The 24,867-nt window shown below is 42.7% G+C and overlaps 1 protein-coding gene across 2 annotated transcripts in view; it reads right to left on the bottom strand.

Moving 5' to 3' along the window:
• Positions 1 to 24,867, bottom strand: part of CTTNBP2 (cortactin binding protein 2) — a 114,385-nt gene that overhangs the window by 55,867 nt on the left and 33,651 nt on the right. For both annotated transcript variants that reach the window (XM_083574310.1, XM_083574309.1), the window contains exons 3-5: positions 21,428 to 21,652; positions 13,189 to 14,839; positions 1,697 to 1,900 (exon numbers count right to left, since the gene is read on the bottom strand). In XM_083574310.1, the coding sequence (XP_083430436.1) occupies positions 1,697 to 1,900; positions 13,189 to 14,839; positions 21,428 to 21,652 (2,080 nt within the window). The remainder of the gene's footprint in view (positions 1 to 1,696; positions 1,901 to 13,188; positions 14,840 to 21,427; positions 21,653 to 24,867) is intronic.

Here is a 24,867-nt window from a genome sequence, read left to right as displayed (position 1 = left end):
GAGGGTATGACAGGATGCTCCTATTTTCATCAGAGAAATGTTGGAGGGTGTGGAGTTATGTGACCCCCCAAGCCAAGGAGATACGTAACTATACAACCTTCAAAAGACATCTAAAGGCAGCCCTGTATAGGGATTTTTTAAAAAAATGTTTAATGTTTTATTATGTTTTTATATATGTTGGAAGCTGCCCAGAGCTGCCAGGGTAACCTAGTCAGATGGGTGGGGAATAAATAATAAAATTATTATTTATTGTTATGGAAAATGGTGTCCCTATTTTCATCGGAGAAATGTTGGAGGGTATGGAATCCTATAAAAAGGTAAAGGGACCCCTGACCATTAGGTCCAGTCATGACTGACTCCAGGGTTGCGGCGCTCATCTCGCTTTATTGGCCGAGGGAGCTGGCGTACAGCTTCTGGGTCATGTGGCCAGCATGACTAAGCCGCTTCTGGCGAACCAGAGCAGCGCATGGAAACACTGTTTACCTTCCCGCCGGAGCGGTACCTATTTATCTACTTGCACTTTGATGTGCTTTCAAACTGCTAGGTTGGCAGGGGCAGGGACCGAGCAACGGGAGCTCACCCCGTCACGGGGATTCGAACCGCTGACCTTCTGATTAGCAAGTCCTAGGCTCTGTGGTTTAACTATACATGTCTACTAAAAAGCCTGGCTCCCTGCAACAGTCCAGTGAGACAAACCCCTAGGTAAGTGTGCATAGGAGGGGCGGGAAACTTTTGCCTCGCAAGCCAAATTTGACCCTGGTTCCAGTTGGCCATTTGCCCCAAAGCAAATCCACTTGCTCCGCACCTGACATTATATGTGTGTGATACTGCTTTGAAATCCTGACAATCATCACTTGATGTCACGGTGGCATTAGGCGATTAACCGTCCACCTGTCCAAAATTTGGCCAAGAGGTAGGCCCACCGACCTGACCAGTTTCCTCACCCTTGGTGTCTAGTGCTGCAACCTTAGGCAACCCTGCCCTCGTCTGCATGGGAATAAACCCCACTGAAATCAAGGGGACTTGCTTCTCCATAGCCACGTTTAGGATGTCACTGTTAAGTACACAGGGTGGGATTCAATTAATGAGTCCTATCGGTGGAAGTCCTGTACGAGGACTTCTGGTTGTGCAACGGGGGTTTCCCCCCAAAATGGGCTTAGGGGCCTGTTAGGAGAAGCCTAGAGAAAAGAGGGGACACAGGTGGCACTGTGGGTTAAACCACTGAGCCTAGGGCTTGCCAATAAGAAGGTTGGCGGTTCAAATCCCCGCAACGGGGTGAGCTCCCGTTGCTCGGTCCCTGCTCCTGCCAACCTAGCAGTTCGAAAGCATGTCAAAGTGCAAGCAGATAAATAGGTACTGCTCCGGCGGGAAGGTAAACGGCATTTCTGTGCGCTGCTCTGGTTTTCCAGAAGCGGCTCAGTCATGCTGGCCACGTGACCCAGAAGCTGTACGCCGGCTCCCTCGGCCAATAAAGCGAGATGAGCGCCACAACCCCAGAGTCAGTCACAAGTGGACCTAATGGTCAGGGGTCCCTTTACCTAGAGAAAGGAGAGAGGAGATTGTTCTCTCTGGGAAGCCAAAATGCTTGCCCTGGTGGAACAATCACCTTAGCGCACTGTGGAATTCCTCCCCTGAACTACAAAAGCACATATAAAGACAGCAGATAGTAAAGTCAGGGCACGGACAAAATCCATACCTGTATGTCCATTCATAGCAGCAGAATACAAGGCAGAATAGCCATCTTCACAGGAGTCATTAATGTCCAGACCTTCTTCATTAAGCAGCATTGACAATAAAGTTACATTTCCCTGGGCAGCAGCTTGGTGAAGAAGGGTGGGCCTGCCACCCAGGGGGACAGGACCACCACTCATTAATAAAGGGGTTAGGGAGGGAGACCAGCCTGCGAGTTAAAAGCAACATCAATTAGAGAGAACACACATGAAGAAGTTAAAGCTGCACACTTTGAAAGCTATTTCAAAAGTTCTACAAACGAAAACAGATACTGCCGTTTCAGCACATATAAAAAATTAGCACAACTTTTTTAAATAAATAAATAAATAAATAAATCCTGGATCCAAAGATAGCTTCAAATCACACACATGCTAACTGAAACAATTTATTATTTAGGTAAGCTCAAGGAAACACTCTATCCACTTTTGGTACAGTGCCATTGCCTAGATTTTGGTTTTTGGTTTTTTTTCTTTTAAAAAAAAGATTATGTTTTAGTTGAAAAGCTAGCTCAAGTTATTTTGGTTTAAATTTAGCAAAAAAAATTTAAAAAATTAAAAAGAGGATTGAGATAAAATTTGCATAGGTTTAAAGTTACATATGATTTTAAGGAGTCGTTTTTATCAGTATTCTCTTAAGAAAATCTGCTTAAATCCATGCAAAATATGACAGGCATTTTAGTTGAAAGTACATTTAAATCTCACACCGGTGCCTACTGTCTAAGCCTGCTTGTTCCTCAGCTGGTGTAAACACTGCACAGAGTCATCTCAAATGTGGCAGCAGGAATGCAACTTCCTTTGCGTTTTACAGTAAGGACTAAAGAGCAGCAATTAATTAATTACATCAAAATGACTGGCAAAAGCTTCCACATTGTCCAGTACGAAACGCAAGCGACAGAACAGAATTTTAGGAAATTATAGGAGTTATCTTGGATAGACATTCCAGGTATCAGGCGTTAGCAGCTTTAGAGGAGAGTTTATTAAGGGCATGAAGTCTGCTGTATAGGGTGCGGAAGACTTTGTGAACTCTTCCTTGATCAAAAGGCTGCAAAAGGAAATAGAAAAGGGGATTGAAAATAGATATCGCTTCTTGCAAGTGTGGATTGCCGATCGACAAAGGAGAAATTCCAAAGGGATTTCCAACCTTCATTGAGGTTCGGGTTATAATCAGGTTATAACAACTGCCCACACTATAAGCCAGGAATGAGGAATTTGAGGCTTGCCAAATGTAGTTGAACTACATCTCTTACCATTGGCCATGCTGGCCAGGACTAACTGGAATTAGAATCCAATGATATCTGGAAGGTCACAGGTTCCCCATCCTTGCTATAAGTTGGAAGGATCATGAATTTTAAACACCAGGTTTGGTAATATTTGTATTGTAAAATATACCGTATTTTTTGCTCTATAAGATGCACCAGACCACAAGACGCACCTAGTTTTTGGAGGAGGAAAACAAGAAAAAAAATATTCTGAATCTCAGAAGCCAGAACAGCAAGAGGGATCACTGCACAGTGAAAGCAGTAATCCCTCTTGCTGTTCTGGCTTCTGTGATAGCTGCGCAGCCTGCATTTGCTCCATAAGACGCACACACATTTCCCCTTACTTTTTAGGAGGGAAAAAGTGAGTCTTATAGAGCAAAAAATACGGTAATTTCTATGGCCTCCTTGATGTAGAAAGGATTCTGCTCTTGTTTTTCTCAACTTAACAGCCATTCATTAAATTATCTATTTCCAATTACTGTAGGATTTGGTTATCTCCAAAGTTTTAAAAAGCTGCCATGTCTTTAATGAAGTCTAAGCAAACCGACTCATAAACGTTACACGTCTCAATAAAGGTGGTGTTTAAAAGAGGAGAGATTTTTCTCGTAGCAGAAAACAATCATTTATGCCATGGAAAATAATCATAAATGTATTGACTGAATTTAAAAGAAAAATACAGAAAATGGCCCATAGTAGAAGTGCAATGGGTCTCATTGGTCTTGGACACCATATTAAGGGGGCAGCTACTGGGCAGGAACCAATGAGAAGGTTAATGGAAGGCACTAACAGACTGGGGGACAAAGCTAACTAATGGCAGAAGATGATGGAACAAAGGAAGGAAGTCAGAGGATTGGATGGGCACAAAGGTTAAGTGCAGGCAATAGGCAATAGAATAACAGCTCTGCTTATCTCCCTGGAGGTACTTACCTTGGGGTTATTCTGTTGCCACTAATGACAACATCAATTTCCCCCCCTCCTTGACCAATACCACTTTGCCACTAAACAGTTCAGGGGTGGACAGCACAGAAGGGGTGAACAGGATGGAAGTAGGGAGAAAACTCTCTCTAGGAAACTCCAATAGAGTTTCAAGGTCAGCCTCTCTTATTAGAGATGTCCCCACTATCACCCCTAGCCCAGCAGGCAAAAGGAGCCAAACTTAGAATTCTTGGTAGCCCAAGGAAGTTGCTTGATTAAACATAAACACATGGTGTTGTTATATATTGTTGTTGTTTAGTCGTTTAGTTGTGTCCGACTCTTCATGACCCCATGGACCAGAGCATGCTAGGCACTCTTGTCTTCCACTGCCTCCCGCAGTTTGGTCAAACTCATGCTAGTAGCTTCGAGAACACTGTCCAACCATCTCATCCTCTGTCGTCCCCTTCTCCTTGTGCCCTCCATCTTTCCCAACATCAGGGTCTTTTCCAGGGAGTCTTCTCTTCTCATGAGGTGGCCAAAGTATTGGAGCCTCAGCTTCAGGATCTGTCGTTCCAGTGAGCACTCAGGGCTGATTTCCTTAAGAATGGGTAGGTTTGATCTTCTTGTGGTCCATGGGACTCTCAAGTGTGTGTGTGTGTGTGTGTGTGTGTGTGTGTGTGTGTGTGTGTGATGAAGAATCCATTTCATCAGGTTCATGCATGGCAGGCTATTATAGGAAGTTGTGAATGTTTAATAAAGGAAAGGAAGAAATAGAAAAAAGGGAAGACTGAGAGAAAAGAAAAGAGTTTTTAATATAGTTTTAATGATTTCCTTTCTATTTAAAGAACTACAAGTCATCATAAAAAGTTGGGAATATCATCTAAATTTGCCTTACAAAGAAAGAAAGAAAGAAAGAAAGAAAGAAAGAAAGAAAGAAAGAAAGAAAGACCTAACAGAAAAAAACGGATAAAATCTAGATGAAAGAAACCTTTATATTTTAACTAGATTGCTTCCACATTAGAGTCCTTTAGCATTGCTGTGGTTTGCTTTCCCCCAATTAGCTGGAAGAATAAAAATGGGCATTCCAGACAAGCAAAAACAGCATAGGTTTCCAGCAATTTTAATTAAGTTTCTTCACTGGAGGCCAACCCATTTTATTCCTCCTTGATGGGCATGGGTGCAGGAATGGTGGTGAACAGCCTCTTAATTGCCCCTTGAATTTCTCACAGCACAATGCTATGCATGTCTACTCAGAAGTAAAATCCACTGAGTTCAAGGGGACTTATTCTCAGCTAAACATGTATAGAACTGCAGCCTTAATGCCATTTTTGGTTCCCATTGATGAGAGAAGGGTTAATTACTGCTTTTCTCTCAAACTAGAAAATAGTGTGTTCTCACTATATAAAATATGAAAAGAAAAATAATTAGCATAAACCAGTAATTCTTTTTCTGGCCCATTTGCAAGACTAGAAGGGATACTGGGACAATTAAAGAGAGGCTATTCACGGTGAATTTAAGAGGTTATTCATCACTAACTACCAAGGCCGTTAAAAGCCTCAATGGTGTTTTGCTTATTCACACTGGACAGGTTGGTTTTGCAGTTGCATTTGTTTACCACCGCCCCCCCCCCCCGCAAATCACCACAAAACCCATTGGGGGAGGGAACATTAAAACTGCTCGAATACAATGGACTGACTATGACATTACTGGATGTCTCTTTAGAAGTGAACAATGAATGGGGAATTCCTGCTAGAATGGAAGCAAACCTCATTTGTGTATGTTTATAATGTTAAGCTAACCAGGTCTTGAGAGCTCTTGAGAGTCCCATGGACTGCAAGAAGATCAAACCTACCCATTCTGAAGGAAATCAGCCCTGAGTGTTCACTGGAAGGACAGATCCTGAAGATGAGGCTCCAATATTTTGGCCACCTCATGAGAAGAGAAGACTCCCTGGAAAAGATCCTGATGTTGGGAAAGATGGAGGGCACAAGGAGAAGGGGACGGCAGAGGACGAGATGGTTGGACAGTGTTCTTGAAACTACTAACATGAGATTGACCAAGCTGCGGGAGGCAGTGGAACACAGGAGTGCCTGGCGTGCTCTGGTCCATGGGGTCACAAAGACTCGGACACAACTAAATGACTAAACAACAACAACAACCAGGTCCAGCAGCACTGGCAGGAAGATGCACCCTGTCGCAGGCCTAATTCAAGGAGCCCTTTTACTGAACCTGTTAGACAATCATGGTTATCTGGTTTATTTTCCTTTGGGTGTCGGGCTGGTAGAGAAAGAGAGTGGAGGAACAAAATGGAGCTTCCAGCAATAAGTACTTGATTTAGCACTTATTTAGGAATGGTAGCAATCAAATGTTGGGATGCCATTTGTAACTGTTGTTCAGATGTGGGTAGAGAGGGAAGGTTAAAGAGATTTTTGGCCATGGCTACAAACACAGATGAAAGCCATTTTCAGAAAAAGCTTTTGAATTCTATCTTAGCTTTTTAAACGAGTGCAATATCTTTTCAGTCATATAGATATTAGATAAAGTAGGTTTACTGTGCACTAAAGCAGATCTGGATATTATTAATATTGCATTCACCTTCCCAGCAGAGCTTAAATTTTATCTTCTTGGTGAACTGCTTTACAAATTAACAGGGTCCCAGCATGGAAAGCAATTCCAGGCAAGAGCCTGAAACACACATGAAGATTCCTGCATGCAGCAATCACACACACACACACACACACACACCACTGCATGTATGAGTGTTGGAAGAGGAGGTCCATGTAGGATTAACATATGAAGCAGGAGCATGAGAAAGCCTTCCAAAACATAGCATATACAAACTAAGCAATAATAACTGCATTGCATATTTCGTATGCAAATCCCACTGTTAACGTAACATTGAATCGGCACCGATTTCTAAGAGTTGGCAAGGAAGAAGAACCACAGGTTTGTATTCATTCAGGAAAATGCATAACAAAATTCGGAGACATGAGTAAGCTTTGTGGTTTCATATGCAAGAAGTTAGCAAATACGAAGCATCTGGGAAAGCGTGCTGGACATGCAGTGATGGGAGAATGAAAGGAACAGGGGGGGAAAAACAGCTTCTGGCATCAGCTTCAGATTGTGGAGATGATTAATTTCAGAGTTTATTACCAACCTCTCCTGCACCCCATTCACTTTATGAGCAAACCACATCACAAAAAGATGAATCAGATCTGAATGAACCAAATAAAAACAACGTTGATTGAAAAGTGATTTTAAAAAATAAATAAATAAGAGCAAATCTAAAAAGAATGGATAATCCCAAGGGCATGGGAAATTCAATTGCTTAGAGCCATTTTAATATTTATGCTTCCCCCCGCAAGTCTGAATTGTAAACTCAATTGATATTCATTGGCAAAATAATGAAGGCTATTCATTGGCATTAAGAGAGCTGAATCACGAATACTTACAGAGATCTTTCAAGTAAGAAAGTGACCCACAGCTAATAGGGACTCAGTTGACATTTCATGCTTGACAAAAGTATGAAGACGCACAAGAGACCTGCACTGACATATAGAATGAATTTGGTAATGATAAGGTGGCCAGGCAGCAGATATAACCAGTCTTGCCTAATTCCATGTATACTTTTTAAGATATCTCTATGATATGAATCATGCTAAATGTAGCTGGTCACGTTCATCAGGCACAAAGAGCAAAGGCAGCAACACCCAACTTGGTAGTGACCCTCAGTTCTGGTAGGCTACGTCTGCTGCCATCTTAAATAGGATTGCACAGCCTCACTTAAAACACCTATGGAACAAGCTCAGTTGTACTCAAGTGACAACTGGCAGGCTCCCTGAATGATCACAACTTGGATAAGCTCATGGCGAGATACTTGGATTGGATCTAGGAATCTTCAACATGGGACTCTAGATATTTAGAAAAATCTTTGGATTGATTGCACAGCACTTTTCATGATAAATACACCTGAAACTCAGACCTGGCTGTACTGCACAAACCTGCTGTGTGACAGCGGCATGTTAAAACTTCCGTTTGAATCGCATGGTAAAAACACTCAGGCCTGTTTACACACGTGCAGTGGCGTTGCGTGGGGACAGGGCGCAAAATTGTTAGCAGCACAAAATTTCAACACCCAGCGCTACCTCAATATAGCTGTGTGCTTCCGTCACTGGGGTCCCTTGAAAACATCTTATCCACGTGAAACCAGGAAGTGAAATTTCTAGACAATGGAACAACTATTCTTTTCTTATCTCTGCAGCTATGATCTCCTGGGTGACGCAGGTGCCATTAGGCAGCTAAATGCACATGTGTTCTCTGTCCGTTTTCCTCCCATCCACCCCACCCGAGAACTGGCAACCCAAGCTATGTCACTGCACATGTGGCAATGTTTTTGCATTCTTTCCTGATGACTGTCCTTGAGCTTGGTCCTGTCTATCTGTGACCATGCATAATTCTCACGTTAACCAGAATTACATGAATACACAGCAATTGTGCTGATGTTGGCACACTCGTACCTTTTGGGAAGTCACAGGCTGCAACCCTCACTGTAATCCTTATTCACTGTAGCTCTATCTTATCCCATAGCCATATATACTTGTGCTTCTACTTCACAGAAGAGTATGGGAGGTGCCATAGCTCAATGATTGCCATAATAAAGGACAAAAGTGGTAAGGACCTAACAGAAGCAGAAGACATCAAGAAGAGGTGGCAAGAATACACAGAGGAATTATACCAGAAAGAAATGGATGCCTCGTACACCCCAGGTAGTGGGGTTGCTGACCTTGAGCCAGACATCCTGGAGAGTGAAGTCAAATGGGCCTTAGAAAGCACTGCAAATAACAAGGCCAGTGGAAGTGATGGTATTCCAGCTGAACTATTTAAAATTTTAAAAGATGATGCTGTTAAGGTGCTACACTCAATATGCCAGCAAGTTTGGAAAACTCAGCAGTGGCCAGAGGATTGGAGAAGATCAGTCTACATCCCAATCCCAAAGAAGGGCAGTGCTAAAGAATGCTCCAACTACCGCACAATTGCACTCATTTCACACGCTAGCAAGGTTATGCTTAAAATTCTACAAGGAAGGCTCAAGCAGTATGTGGACCGAGAACTCCCAGAAGTGCAAGCTGGATTTAGAAGAGGCAGAGGAACCAGAGACCAAATTGCAAACATGCGCTGGATTATGGAGAAAGCCAGAGAGTTCCAGAAAGACATCTACTTCTGCTTCATTGACTATGCAAAAGCCTTTGACTGTGTCGACCACAGCAAACTATGGCAAGTTCTTAAAGAAATGGAAAAGACCCTGATGTTGGGAAAGATGGAGGGCACAAGGAGAAGGGGACGACAGAGGACGAGATGGTTGGATAGTGTCTTCGAAGTTGGATAGAGTCTGACCAAACTGCGGGAGGCAGTGGAAGACAGAAGTGCCTGGCGTGCTCTGGTCCATGGGGTCACGAAGAGTCGGACACGACTAAACGACTAAACAACAACAAATAGCTCAATGATAGAGCACATTCTTTGCATGTGGATGGTCTCCTGTTCAAACTCTGGCATATCCTGCTAAAATTATCTGGAAGCAGGTAACTTGGCAGACAGCTTCCAGAGTCCCAGCCAGGTGATCAGAGCAGATGATATTTGGCTAGATGGACAAAAGGTATGGCATGTTTTAAGGTAGCTTCCCATGGTCTTTGCTCATACCACAAGCACATGGAGAAAGGGATCATATGAAGGGGATTCTATGTTGATGCTACTGCAAGGATGACATGCTTCTTAGAGGCAGCCAAGATGCAAGCTATGTTACTTTAATGTAGGTTGCCTACAGAAAAGTATCCTAGAGATTTATTGCCAATTGACTTACAGAAGCAACAGTAACATGTCTCTTAGAATGAAGAGAAAAAAGGGTAACAGTAATTTAAAAGCAAATGTGTTGCCAAGTTGATCCAATAGGATGTATGATAGGTGTTCCTTAAGCATTTTAATCTCTTTTTATTGCCATTATAATAATTAGTCTTTTGTGGAATGAGACTACATCATTACAGGAAAGGGTGATATGTTACTAGGGCAATAAAACATTGCTACCCCATAATACCAATCCCTAGTTAATGGGTGAACCATTTTATTATTGATTGAAAAAGAGGAACAGTTAGGTTACTGTCTCCAAGTTATATCGAACCAAAGCAAACTTAAAGCTGCCTTGAGTTTGATTTTATCATCAAAAAGTGGGAGGTGAATTCCCAGATAAATACCTTTTGCATTCACTGTCTGTTATGAAATGTGAAAAGCCTACTGCAACCAGAATCCAAATCAATTTTTGAACAGCTTTCTAATACACCCGGTGGTTCTTTTCAACATGATTAACAAATGTATATTCAATCGACCAGCACTTGGCATTTAATTAAACGTTAAGAACTGCATGCTGAGTTTCAATGAACAATTTGGAATTGAATTGTCAAGTCTTGCCATTTGGGACTGAAATACAGTACTAACTGCACTTTGCTGAAGGTAAGCCTGCTATTATTTCTAATAACTGGCCCACTAGCCAGAATTTTTCAGATACCTGAATACTGTGGTGAGCAGTGTTTCCCCAGAATATAGTACACTTAACAAAAAAAGAAAAAAAGGAAGGAACAGGAATACAATGAGCAAGGTGATTAACTACATCCATTAGAACACTTCCCTGTGTACCCTATGTACCTCACTTCCGTTATAATAGCATGTAAACCATAAATATCATTTTGATTTGGATTTTTTTGCAGAATATTGTCACTCAGGGGCTCTTCATGCCACCTATCTCAATCTCCAAAGGGCCAGGCAGTTCTAATAAAGCATGACGTTATTTATTTGAATGTATAGCATGTTTCCTCCTTAAAGAAAACATATAAACAATACTTAGGAAGTTGTCTTGTGCCCAATCAAGACCATTGGTTCATCTAGGTCAGCACTGTTTAACGAGTCTGGCAATAGCTCCCCAGGGTTTCAGACAGGAGTCTCCCCCAGTCCTACTTAGATAAATTCAGGGATTGAATCTGGCACCTTCTACATGCAAGGCATGTGTTTGACTATTAGTCCTACAAAAATATAAAATATAAAAATAAACATATAAAATATTTTTTAAATCCCACAAATTTTGTTTAAAAAAACAAGCAAAACTGCTTACCAAATGCTGAAAAATAAAATCCTTCAACAGCTCAAATCCAATGTCCAAAATCCAGTCCATACAGAAATGTCTTACAATACTTCTAAAATGGTGGCAAGGTTTAATTACATGTGGTCCTGAGTGATTTTAGAGATTGCAAGGCACTCTGGGTAGCTCAGTTGGTAGAGCACGAGACTCTTAATCTCAGGGTTGTGGGTTTGAGCCCCGTGTTGGGTGAAAGATCCCTGCATTGCGGGGGGTTGGACTAGATGACCCTCGTGGTCCCTTCTAACTCTATGTTTCTATGGACAAAGGCTTATCTTCTAAGCAGAGGTGGTACATGTGGTGTTATGAAGCTATGGAGTCAAGCTGGAAACCAAGTTGTTCCTGGAAGGGGCTGGTGAGGTTGAAGTCACATGAGTGCACTGTCTGGACCACTGGATCAGCTGGTGGTAGCCCTGCTGGCGCAAACATGTCGCCCTGTTGACACCCTACCCAAGCGTGAAGCAGCAATACCAGTGCTGGGAGGGCAACTCCACAACACCCACCTCTACGGCCTTTAAGCATGTCTGAGACTCCAGGCACTCTTCCCCATATCCTTCATGGACCACTGGTCTCCCCAAGCCCTAGATTCTTACCCTCAGAGCTCAAAATCTCCTTGCTATTCTTAAGCAGAGAAAGTACATTTTGGATCCCTGAATGCCTATCACTTTGGCACCCCAAATATCAGAAGATGCATGTGAAGTGAGGATAAACATTGGAAGCTTTATGAATATGATGCAATCCACTTAGACTAATTTTTTCCTAATGCATCACCACGCTATTGACATATATAAGAAAGGCCTGCTTCCTCAATGTCTTAGCATAAGCTTTTTTCTGGGAACGTGCTGTCCTTTTCAGGATGAGAACCTACATTCATAGCTAAGATGGGCACAGTCCATTAAGGGAGACCCAAACCCAACTCTCTGTTCAAAGAGAAGGCAGGCTTTCTGGCATGGCCACTATCATTAAATATGGAGGCACAGAATTCTACTAAGGCCTTGCCCAAAGTGTGAAGCAGAATTCAATGTAAAGCCCATTTGAAGGAAATGAAAACTTCACATGTCCTCAGTGTCTTTCAGGAATGCTTCAGGGCAGTAAGGACACCTGGGCTGAACATGGACTAAGCCTTGGCGCTTCTAGCGCAAAACCTTGTTGTTGACCTATACCCAACTGGGCTGTGGAGCACAAAAACCAAATCCAGTGGCGTTAGAGGAGTGGGGAGAAAACCCTCCACAAATAAAGTCAATAAAATATATCCAGTCATATAAAAAAGCTAAAACTGGGCCAATCGTTTTTTTTTTTTTAAAAAAAATCAGCTCCAGTCCTTTGGTTTCACAAGAGAGGCATTGGGAAGTCACTCCTGGAGTGCTCTCAAAAGCTGAGTGGCCAAAACCTCTAAAGGAATGTGACACAGAAGCAGTTCTTAAATAGTTCACTGAGATTTTCAAGGTAATTGAATATCCTCGTTCCTAGATGAGCTCGAGGCTGCAGCCTCTCACCCGTGGCTGTGCGTGCAAAACTACACATCATGTCTAGTTCCTGAAGTCTTTTCTCTGAAGGCTCTTTTATTATCAGGTAAAACCTCTGATAAAAGATGGAACATGGGACTGGTGAGGGGAAGGGGGGGAGGGGCTGTTTAACTCTTTCTTTCCCAGACATGGATTTAAAAAGTACAGAGGCCTGTGCCTTTTATATCTTTGGGGAGAAAAGTAGTTTGGGGGAGAGCAACTTTGAGTGAACAAGCAGCCGGGAAGTAAATGGTTAAACAAACATGAACACCCATCTTCTGCTTTACCTGATTAAAAAAGAGACAGAAGGGAGGGGAGAGGAGTCATGAAACTACATATAACATAAAGTTCACCCTTAAAAATTATTCTAGACTTTAGGGTTTCCATCTTGGAAGGAAATACACAAATTTCTTGTGTGGGGAAAACTATGTTATGGCCCCATGAAATGGATTTCCCATACCCCTGAAACTTAAAAGAAACCGCACATGGAAATTTCAAGAAGCAAAAAAAGGGAAAGAAGAGGCTTAGGGAAAAGGAAAGCTATGGAAAAATATGGCAAAGTAGCAACAAGTTTAGGAGTATATTGACAATCCCTTTACCTGATGCTGTTACCAGTAGGCTGTCTGAATCACATGGTCTACAGGATGAAGCACTAACAGGGTTTATGGAGGAGCTACAGGCAATGGTGGTGGGAATGACAAAGGAACTTTCTGAACATGCAGGTTGGTTCAGTCCAGGGGATTGGGGAGGCCAGGCACCCACCTGAGATGTGGCCATGGCTGGTATGGCACAGCCTGCAGATGCCACAGATATATCTAGTGTTGGTTTTGGTGGCAGCTGAGGTGAGGACTTAGAAATGACCTCCTCATTTATTACCCTGATTCCTTGAGGTGAACTGGAAGGAGGTGAGACTAGGGTTTTGCTGTCAGTTTTGGCACCTATATTAGGGGAGCGACCACTATCCATAAGGACTTTAAGCTGTGGGTGCGGTGGAGATGGAGTCTGTGAAAGGCCTGGCTTTTTGGGAGGAATGGGCGGAGGGTTTCCTCTGTCAATCCTCGACACACTGGGAGTCTTTAAACCCATTCTACCGACTGGGGGAGGATACGTGCCAACGTCTATCGAATGTGACATTCCCGGCCGTCCAGGCGGAGCGCCTTGAGGACTTGTGAATCTTGACAGGACCTGGGTGACGGTATTCCGAGCTAGCTGCTTGGCAACTAGGTTGTCTCGACTCGTGGGCGACACGTCTCTCGATGGAGGGCTTTGGGTAGTGTTTCCGTTTTGGTCTTGGTCGTTAGCATTGGTTTGAAATCTAAACCTAGCTGCCTGGACGCGTGGATTCAGACCTTGATGCCCGGTACTGCCGGCGGATGGAGAATGCAGAGAGTGCATAGACGACGCTTGCAGGTAGCTCTGAGGTGCTATACTGGGTGCTGGAGAGGGTGCAATGTTATTTGGGAAGGGGGAAGGTAGATTGGTTAAGTCAGGCGTTGCATTTGGTCCGTTCTCCTCAATTCTGCTTTGGCCTTGAGTCAGAATGGGAGTTGAGGGGGACAGGAGCAGGTCATTGCAAGAAGAATGCCTGTCCATGACTGGCTTCACAAAGCCGGCATTGGAGCATACATTCATCTTTGTGTGGCCAGAGAGCAAAGGGTTGACAGCCGAAGGCTTTACCGGAACAGTTAAAGGCAACTTCCTAACACTTTCGGTTCCACCATCTAGCAACGCCGCGTCTGTCTGGCAGGCAAGCGTTCTCAAAGCCGGTCCCTCTGTTCCGACAGATACAGAAGCGGAACCTCTATCTTTGTTCTTACGCGGGAGGGAAAGGTGCAACTTACTGTCGTTCTCCTTTTTCAGCTGCTCAATCATTTTTCTCATCCTCTCCCTCTCTTCTCGGAGGTCATAGGTGTGCGCTTCCTCTCTGCCAAGCCTGGCATGCAGTTGCTCCCTTTCGGTGTCGAAGTCAGAAAGCTGCTTTTCCATTTGGGCTTCCATCTGCGCACTCCGCTGCTTCTCAACAGCAAGAGATTCCTCCAATTCGCCGGCTTTCTTCTTTTCTTCCTCGAATTTTGCCATGACCTCTTCCAGCTTCTGGGCCTCTTCGACTATTCGACTGGAGAGCTGTTTACATTCTTTCACTAACATCAATACGACTTGTTTATTCTTGCCACGCTCCTCCTCAAGACGAGCACAGAGTTTCTTATGTTCCATTTCGAGCTCTTGCAACTGCGATTTCTCCATTTCCAGCTACAAAGAAATGCAGAACAATATTCTCATTACCATAAGGGTTGGGCTTTCCTTTTTTTTTTTTAGTCTCAAGTAACAGAAATCAGTTGTATTTTATGTTATTAAAACGATAAAAAACTATCTTTAAGGGGACCTGAATTAGACATTTTCTGGGCTAAGTTATTTGAGCCAAAATGTTGCTATGTGTCTGTTTTCCAAACAGGTTAAATGAAAACTAAACTCATATTTCGTTGTCTTGAAAATGCAAACTGCTCACTTTTTTTGTTTATTGTTAACAACTACTTTGTTTCGGCAAATATCAGAACTATGCTTTTCGCAACTGACACAGTGTCAATGGACTCATCTGGAGTACAGTGGTACCTCAGGTTACATACACTTCAGGTTACATACGCTTCAGGTTACAGACTCCGCTAACCCAGAAATAGTGCTTCAGGTTAAGAACTTTGCTTCAGGATGAGAACGGAAATTGTGCTCCAGCGGTGCAGCAGCAGCAGGAGGCCCCATTAGCTAAAGTGGTGCTTCAGGTTAAGAACAGTTTCAGGTTAAGTACGGACCTCTGGAATGAATTAAGTACTTAACCTGAGGTACCACTGTATACACATCCAAAGCAGTATTATGTAACTTCAAACAGTCATGGCTTCCCTCAAAGAATACTGAAAAGTCTAGTTTGTGTAGTAGTAAGGGAGCTGACCCTATTTCCCCTCACAAAGCTACTATTCCCAGAGTTCCCTGGGAAAAGGGATTGACTATTAAACCTATATGTGTAATTAGTGGGTGCCAGTCATCAGGGTGTTGTTCATTTGAGTATTTTATTAAAGGGTACCATAATTTCAACAAAATCGTCTGTATCAGACATCCCGCAAAAGAGGCATCAAATTAAAACTATTTTATAATAATCAAGAATTTTCCCTATTTGCAAGAATCAAAAGCATCAAGCACAGGTGGCACAATGGATTTGTGCATCTGGTTGTTAACCAAAAGGTTGGTGGTTCCCACCTCAGGGACAGGATAACCGCACTGCAGGGGGTTGGACTAGATGATGCTTGGGTCCAACTCAACAATTCTATGAGAAGTCATCTGTGAACAAAAAAAAATGAGGGCAAGTGTATGTGTATTGGGAAACGGCCATGCCGAAAGGAATGAGTGGGACTAGAGAATGCTAGCTTCTCATCAAGATGGCTATAGGGTGCCAAATAACATCACCAGCATGCTGCACATGGATCAGCAACTACGGTGTACCAGAAACTCTGATGCTCAGATATACCAATCAGCAAACTTGGAATTCTGAAATAGGTAGGACAGAATGTTCCTTCTATTTCCATGCTCGTAGGGCCAAGATTTATTCCCTCTTAGAAGGAGAAAAATACCTGTTTCCTGCCCGGTAGCTGTTTCAGAACTGGATGTCTGTGAAACTGAAAAGGCTCAAATTTTTGACTCTTGACTGAGGATCATTATACAGTGGTACCTCGGGTTAAGTACTTAATTCGTTCTGGAGGTCTGTCCTTAACCTGAAACTGTTCTTAACCTGAAGCACCACTTTAGGTAATGGGGCCTCCCGCTGCTGCCACACGATTTCTGTTCTCATCCTGAAGCAAAGTTCTTAATCCGAGGTACTATTTCTGGGTAAGCGGAGTCTGTAACCTGAAGCATATGTAACCTGAAGCGTATGTAACCCGAGGTACCACTGTACAATTCAAGAACATGTAAGGGGAAGGGCTTACTTGCGTGTAATAATCAGTGTAATGAAATGTGATCTTCATTCTGACCACAGGCGTCCCCTCTTCCCCACCCCCACCCCTTATAAAATAATTGCACACAGGGTTAGTCTGTAAGCTGCTAAGAGAAAGCAGATAAAATGGTTGCAGTCCAGCATTTGTGATTACTACAGAGGCGGGGAGGGTTTTACATTCCTCTAGATGCTAAAATCATACTAATTTCAGAGTTGTAAGAAGATACTGTATGGTGAGTATATTTCATGTACGCTGTAATCTGGGGAACCAGATGACCCAGAGGATTGGTAACAGGAGATGGAGCATTTCATCTCTAGGTCAGTGGTTCAATTTTGGCTTTGGTTGCTAGCGAAAGGAAAGTCATTACGAACTGGTGACTTCTGAGTGGCCTGCTGTTCACCAATAGGATTCTGTGTCCTCCCTCCAGCACGGAGGAAAACTGATAGTCTGTTGGACAGCTCCTCCAAAGGATGTTGTTGTTATTTGCCTGCACTCCCTTTTTCTAATAAGACAGCTTCTGCTTTGTTTCTTCAAAAACTTTATAAACAAGGAATTAACAGCAGCTTTGCTGTCCTCCCCACCCACTCTGAATAATACGTCTTTTATGCTTAGCATAAGTAAAACAGGAATCACTCTGAAAGTGAAGCAGCAAGGGAATAATATTGCATATCCAAAAAAAAAAAAAAAAAAGCAAAGCTAACTCTACATACTGCCTGGTGCTTGGATGTGCTTGAAAAACAAGAAAACATTTGCTAAAATTCCAGGGATTTATACTTCAAGTCAATAAAAGTTAGCTATCACGATGGCAATGTTGGATCTGCAATTTTAAAACTCTTCATTTAATTTCTAAGACCTGGGAGGAGAATGGTGTGGCAGGATAAATATTGGTAGAGGATATTTCTGCTGTATATCCAGCAAAACACATCCCCCAGAGTCACTGAATTACAGCGTTGATCACTAAATTGTCTTGAATTAGCGACTGGAAAGAGCTAATAGCAAAATACTTTGGATAATGAAGGACAAGAGAGCATGTGAAGCAGCAACATGGCGGTTATCTCAAGTGCACGCTCTTGACTAGGCCTCGAAATATGAGCCAAGTCATTGATTCAGATATGAGGCAATATAATGAGAAATGAGATGTGGTTTAGAACCATGTGGATTATCTGCCTTAGCAAACAAGGGGTGCTTTTCAGGGGAAGAACTCTGAATAGCTGGAACTGCGCCGCACATCCATGACAGTGGCCAAGTAACAGTCCCAGGTTATGCATTCATTTGTTGTATTTCTGCTCCCACATTCGTCAGGGTGGTTTCCCAAAATGACCAATTCTAATTGCAATCCAAATCACAGCAGCTACAGCAATAATAAACTCCTCCATGCAAATTGGAATGCATTCGCACTGTCAGGATATTTTCCAGAACCGCAGAAGAACCCAGCCTTCTTTTAAACATTAATTAAGTATAATGCTGGGTGATGGAAAACACATTTGCCCCTTTTCCAAGAGTGGCAAAAAAAAATACGTTTCTACCTTGGGTATGCTAATCCATGTTAAGCATATACAATTTTCACATTATAATTCCTTCCACAGATTGTTAAATTGACAAAGTAGTGACTGGGAGGGAAGCAGCGGTGATAAAAATAGAGCAGGTAACTTTTTATTTTTAGTGTTATTTTGATTTGTTTACAAAATAAAGTTAAGATAGGTGAAAGGGGCAGGGAGGCCTTTGCAGTGGTGGGCTAGATAGGCAGTATGATTTTATCTTGTCTATACCTTTAACTGACTTTTTCAGCTGCCTTTTTATTGTATCGTTATTTAAGATTTTATTTTAATTTTTTTTTTTAAAAAAAATATGGATTAGTGGCATTTTTATACCGGTTTTGTCCCTAAGGATAAGCTGCTCTTTTTTTGATTGGAGAGGAAAAGTAGACTACATGTTTTGAAAGATAAATAAAACAGATAATGTATGTGGAACTATTTGGTTTTATAATGCATTTATTTTGCTTTAGTGTCCCGTTTTCTGTGCACTGTTTTTATGTACACCACTCAGAAATGCAAATAATTAAATAAATAAAATGGTTCGTTATCTCCCTTCAACCTCTCCCTACTGTGAATATATTCAAATTCGAAATGATTCCAGATGTGTACATCTCAGATTATGCCATCCGCTCCCTATAGCAGATTCTGCTGAAGGAAGCAGGGTGGGCCGTTCCCTCATGTTGCATATGTGCTTTATAAGATGTCTGTTTTCTAGATGAGTCAACCTGACTAAGCTACCTGCCTTTCTACTTCTTTGCCCCAATACTCTTACGGAACCTGCTCCCAATTTGTTCCTTCATGTCCCAAATTTTCATCTAGGCCGCTAGATCCCATCTTGCCTACACATACCTTCTGATTTTCTTGTACTACCTATCCGTGCTTCCTGTCAACACTGAATCCTATCCCAACATCAAACCGTTTGCCAAACCCAGCCTTAGTTCTCTTAAGGTAGCCTCTCATGGTCACCTGAGACTCAGAGGTGCTGCCTTCAGCTCCTGCAAAACTAGACAAAAACTATATGAGTATAGTCTCTCTCAGATCAGAAGAAAGTCATCAGAGCATTGGTACCCAGCATAATATCCTCTGGATGTTGTTGGACTTCAGCTCCCATCATCTGCTAACCATTAACCATGCTTAAAAGGTAAAGGTAAAGGTACCCCTGCCTGTATGGCCAGTCGTGACCGACTCTGGGGTTGCGTGCTCATCTCGCTTAAGAGGCCGGGAGCCAGCGCTGTCCAAAGACACTTCCGGGTCACGTGGCCAGCGTGACGAAGCTGCTCCGGCGAGCCAGCACCAGCGCAGCGCACGGAAACGCCGTTTACCTTCCCACTATAAAGCAGTACCTATTTATCTACTTGCACTTAGGGGTGCTTTCGAACTGCTAGGTGGGCAGGAGCTGGGACCGAACAATGGGAGCTCACCCCGCCGCGGGGATTCGAACCGCTGACCATCGGCAAGTCCTAGGTGGTGAGGTTTTACCCACAGCGCCACCCGCATCCCATTAACCATGCTTGCTGGGTCTTAATAGGAGTCCAAAAACATCCAAACAGCACCATGTTTGGCTACCCCTGTATCATAGGGTTAAAAAAGAAGTCAGCCACTTGACCTCCTAGTAATACTGTAATGCATCTGTCTCCAAGAGTATGAATCACTGTACAAAGCATGTTTATCTTTAATTACTTGGCAAAATGTATGTAAATAAAGTCCAAAGGAGGGTTGGGTTTCAGGTGTCATGCAGTTGATCCAATTACGTTGAGTTGTCAGCCAGCAGCAGCTATATTGGAGATACTGAGCTATTGTTAGTTCTTAGCTTATAGTAAAGGTATACTCTCAGCCACGTTTGGGAAACTAGCAACTTTGCCCCACATTCAGATCTTGTTCTGTTGGGTTGCCATTTGATCAATGAAACTGCAATTGAGTAATCTTTTGAATGTTTAGTCAGTTCATCTACCTGTTGGGCAAAAATATTATTTCTGCAGTAAAAATAAAGGTTTATTTGGTTTAGATTTAGACACCCACCCACATCAAAATCAGACATAATCTTAACAGAGTCACTCCCTACTGGGTGCAAGTGAAGGGAGAACGTCTCTTTTAATGATGGCACTTGCCCTTTGATTTAAAGAAACATTTTTTACATCTGCTACCCAATTAACTGGGCGCACCATTTCAGCTGATTAAATATATCTAATTGCCAAGCGGCCTGCAAGCAACTCCCACGGCCAGTTTCCAGGAACGTATAAAGACAAGGAAAAGTTTCTTACCATCCACTTTTTATTCAATATTCACACAGGCAGGCTTTGGAAGACAGCCTCTTGGATAATGGCGTTGTCCTGAGCGAATTTCCACCCCCCCTTTCTCTCCCACTTCCTTATTTGTCGTCATCATCACCTCCTGTACAGGGGACACTAAGTGCCCTCTGTCTTCAAGCTCTTTGCTCTCCTATTTTTAAGGCTCGCCGGGTTCTGGGAGAAGGTGGGTCTGGAATGCTTTCTAGTGATGTGTCAGCCAGTTGCTGCTCCACTTCTGCCTCTTTCCCATTATTTCCTAACATATCCCCTCATCTGCCTCTGAGCTGTGACCTCCCTCAAACCCTCAAACCCCTGTTGTAATTCTGAACTCTCTTCCTCTTCTCTGGATGGGCCAGGCTGGGGAGGCGGTCTCTACCATTCCTCCTCTGCCCAGTCCCTGACACTAATCAATTGATTTACAACAGGGGTACCCTACATGGTGCCCTCCAAATATTTGTTGGATTACAACTCGCCTTTTTCCTGATCATTGGCCACGTAGGATGGGGCTGATGTGAGCTGTAGTCCACCCAACATTGGGAAGGCACCACATCTGCTACCCATTATCTAACCAATTGATCAATTAAATGTTGCAGCCCTAGCTGAAGGTTTGCATTTGTTCAGAATGGCCATTCTTTAGCCTCAGGACTGTATCCAGTTGTCATGCTGGGCCCCTGGATGATGAGGACCTGGTTCTCCTGATGACCAAAGACACAAGTAAGCTGACAGAGCCCATGACATCCCTGGTGTTCTGGGAAGGACGTTCCAAAACTGACAAGGGATGCTCTTATTATTATGTAAAGAGGAATATTCTTCCATTGTAATAATTGAAAACTATCCACCAGAAATGTGTCACTAATGATAAAATACAAATAATACGGCCACTCTAGAATCACACACACACATACACAAAATTAATTTCTAATTTTTTTCAGTCATAAAAATGAGAGGGAATACATTCTCTTGGAGATTTGGTGAGCAATTAAAAAAAGAGGAAAGAGCAAGTCAAAGGGGGGGGGGGGAGAGTTGGTGTGGTACCTTCTTTTGTCTGTTTTCAGCAGCGACCAACTGAGCTGCCATTCTTTCTTGCATTTTTCTGCAGTGAGCCATAACAGCTTCTAAGATGGAGAGTGGGTTGGTACAAATGGACTTCTTGTCTTTATCACCAGCACCTGACTCATAGTCTCGCTGCAGAGCCAGAAATGGGTCACTAAGATTAAATCTCCCATACCGCTCCTGGATAAAGACCTCCTTCCTCCGTGCCTAAACAGAGAGATAAACAAAATGAATCACTAGAGAACACTTAAATGAAATGTTAACACACACAACAGCGCTATACGTAGAACATCTGGGAAATAAACAGTTACACGTTCAGCAGATTACTTCAGTATTTTTAACAATGCATAAGCCAGTGCATTTTGAGAATAGCCATGTTTTATGCCAGCGATCTAAATTAAATCTTATTTCCAAGTAACACCACAAAATAAATAATATATATATGGCCTTTATATATGCCTGAGAGAAATCAATTATTTAACATTTAGGTTTATTAAGTCCAGTTAATAAGATGTGGCCATTTTAGCTTTCTTCCCATCTCCTAGAGTTCTCTCTTTGCTGCTGCTACACACAACCATAAAGGTTATGTAGATGTTTTGTTGCTTGTTACCAAACCTATCATCAGAAACGTGGGAAAAGAATATCATTTGAGAAACTCAACACAAACAGTTATCATAAGACTGTTATGTTCAAAAATAAAGGATGCTGTGTGTTTTGTTTTTTTACTCCCCTTCCTTTTAAGTAGTTACAAACCCTGTCAAAGTGCTACAAGTTCCTGAAGGCAATGGTTGCAAAAAGCCTGATTGCTTTGGAGGGAAATGGTCACCTGCCACTATGTACACATCATTTAGGGCTGGCACAAGATATTGCACTGCTGAAACCCCTTTTTTGCATCTCCCTTGTCTCTGCTGTTCCTCTTCTCTTCCTAGTGATGGTGCTTTAGCAACAGCACCAGGAGCGAAGCCCAACCTCCACCTCCCTGTCTCTCTAGAAAGGACCTGGGGGTGGGGTCCTTCGCGAGTGAAGCATTCTGGGTGCGGAAGTCATGAAAGCACCAGTAGTTTCCTGCGGCAGCTGATAATCCCTAATATTGGGGGCGGGTGAAAGTTACAGTAACTTTTAAACCCTCCCCCTAGAGTTGGGCGGCATCTAACTGAAGAATGAATCATGGCTCAAAAATAGAAATGCAGCTTTAAAAAGAAGCCAAATGCTATCATAAATAGCCTCAAAAACCGAAGGTAAGAGTGATGATTAAGCGTGAACTCCAAAAGATATTATGGGAAGTGGAAAAGAAGCATTAATTATTTTTGCCTTCTCTCAAGATACCAAGGCCTGAAAAGCAGGTGGCTTCAAAAACAGGCCAAATGATGAGAAACTCATCGTTTTAGAAATGTCATCCTGAAGGAAAGGTAGTGCTAAGAGGAAGCAGGCCATTCCATAGTAAATTGAGTTCTATTCAGGCATTATCCGACATCAACAACAAGGGTTCCAACAGTGGCGTCCAACCCTTGGCCCCATCCCTACCATCATGCCTCTGTCGAAGATCTGTAGAGCACATCTGTAGAGAGAAGCAAAATCTACGGTTTTAGGTTCCTCTGCTATTTCGAACCCTGTTTGAGCTATAATATGAGACTCCACACCGGAGCTCCACTTCTTCAAATTTCTTGTAACTTCTCTTGAGAGACGCAGCTCTGGTAAAGATCTATTGATCTACTTCAGGATATTAGAACTCATGTGAAATCCCATGCACACTTGCATGGAAGACCATGGGACTCTTTTGCGATAATTATATTTTATATTCTTTATTGAAAAATAAAAAATTACAAAATACAAGTGCACAGAATAAGACACAAAAAAGAAGAAACAAGAAGTAGCAACTATGTAGGGGGGGAAGGAGATGTTGTGTACATTACAAAAAAGGTACTTAACTGCTGAGTAAATATGCATAGGATTATGCTTGGGGATTTGTAGGATAAACTCTTGCTAGCCCCGAGAATTCCCCCAGAGCTTGTGGTATCCAGTATTCACTAGGACTTACTAGCATCCAAGACCGACAGCCTGTTGCTAGTCATCCTCTGCTACAGACTGCTTCCCACCAGATCTTACCTAGAACCCTACAGGCTATTAGTAGGACAAGAAAAATGGGGATTGTACACCCTATAGCAACTTTTGGAGTAACCTGGGCAATAAAGATACCCATCTTTCCTGAAAAGCATCTCACATTCACAGCTGGGTGCTACAGTGATAAACCAGAAGCTCAGGAAGTTCTTAATGACCTTAAAGAGAAAATCATGCACTGCTGGCATCTGCCTATAGAAACGAAACTAACACATTTTTACAGCACTCTGCAGATTTCATCACTTAACATATGGTAAAGAGTGTAACATTTCCTTGATTCTTTTTTAAAGTCACAAGCAAAAAGCACGTTACATTTTTTAAAAAAATAATTAACAGAGCTTTTGCATGGAGAGAGAAAAGTGCATTCTCCTTTTTAAAACGACTCAAACATTCCTCTTTTTTTAATGCCAAGATCCAGACACAGTATTTCCCTTTGAGGCCAACAGACAAGTTTAGAAGAAGCCAGTGGAAGTTTCCTTAAACGTCACCACTACAAATAGCCAAAGGAACATTTCCTAGTGAAAACATGTTGATTTTGTCTTTTTATAGCAATGATACCTTTGGCTGGGCTCTAGAGAAAGCCAGTTTTATATGACTCACAGACACCTGGCGTTTCTAAAATCCAAAACTTTCCTCACCACCCAAGCATGCCAATCCGATCCCCAACATACTTGCTGCCAAGGGCACTGTATGGGAGTGTGACCAGCAATACAGTATGTCAAAAGGTCATGACATTTATAAGTGCACATGTGCATATTTAGTCTGTATGGACAAACACACACACCGCTGGGCATTTGAGAAGTATTTCAGACAGGGGCTAAAATATGTATGATTTAGCAACATAAAAGAGAAGCAAAGATCAGCCAAACATAGCACATTTTTCTTAATTATGTTCCTTGACTCAAGGTGTAAACTTCTCACTTCACTCATAATCATAACTGTTTCCTGACCAAGAAGGACTGGCCTAAGGCATATTGCTCCCTGAGATGGAGGACAATTGGAACCCGCTAGTCCATATATAGTATCCAACCAGACTGGAGACTGAACACACTCAGCGGTGTGTGGCCAGTGGATTTGGGGAACTAGGCTAGTCCCCTAAATGTTCCCCTGGCACCTCCTTCCCAAAGCCCGGGAAGCTTCTGCCCAGCTTAGGGATAGAGTCACGATGCTCACATGTGCAACGTTGGAACGTCCCCTTCCTCCACTCTGGCCCTTATGAAAAATTTCACTGCGTGCCACTGAACACACTGGTCATGGGATAGTATTCTCTACTGGACCTGGGGGCAGCAGAAGAGCTTAGACAG

The sequence above is a fragment of the Podarcis filfolensis genome, assembly GCF_964270895.1.
Source record: "Podarcis filfolensis genome assembly, chromosome: 10".
Classification (NCBI taxonomy): Eukaryota; Metazoa; Chordata; class Lepidosauria; order Squamata; family Lacertidae; genus Podarcis; species Podarcis filfolensis.
Note: the sequence above shows the minus strand (reverse complement) of the source record. Positions and strands in the feature narration are given on the sequence as shown.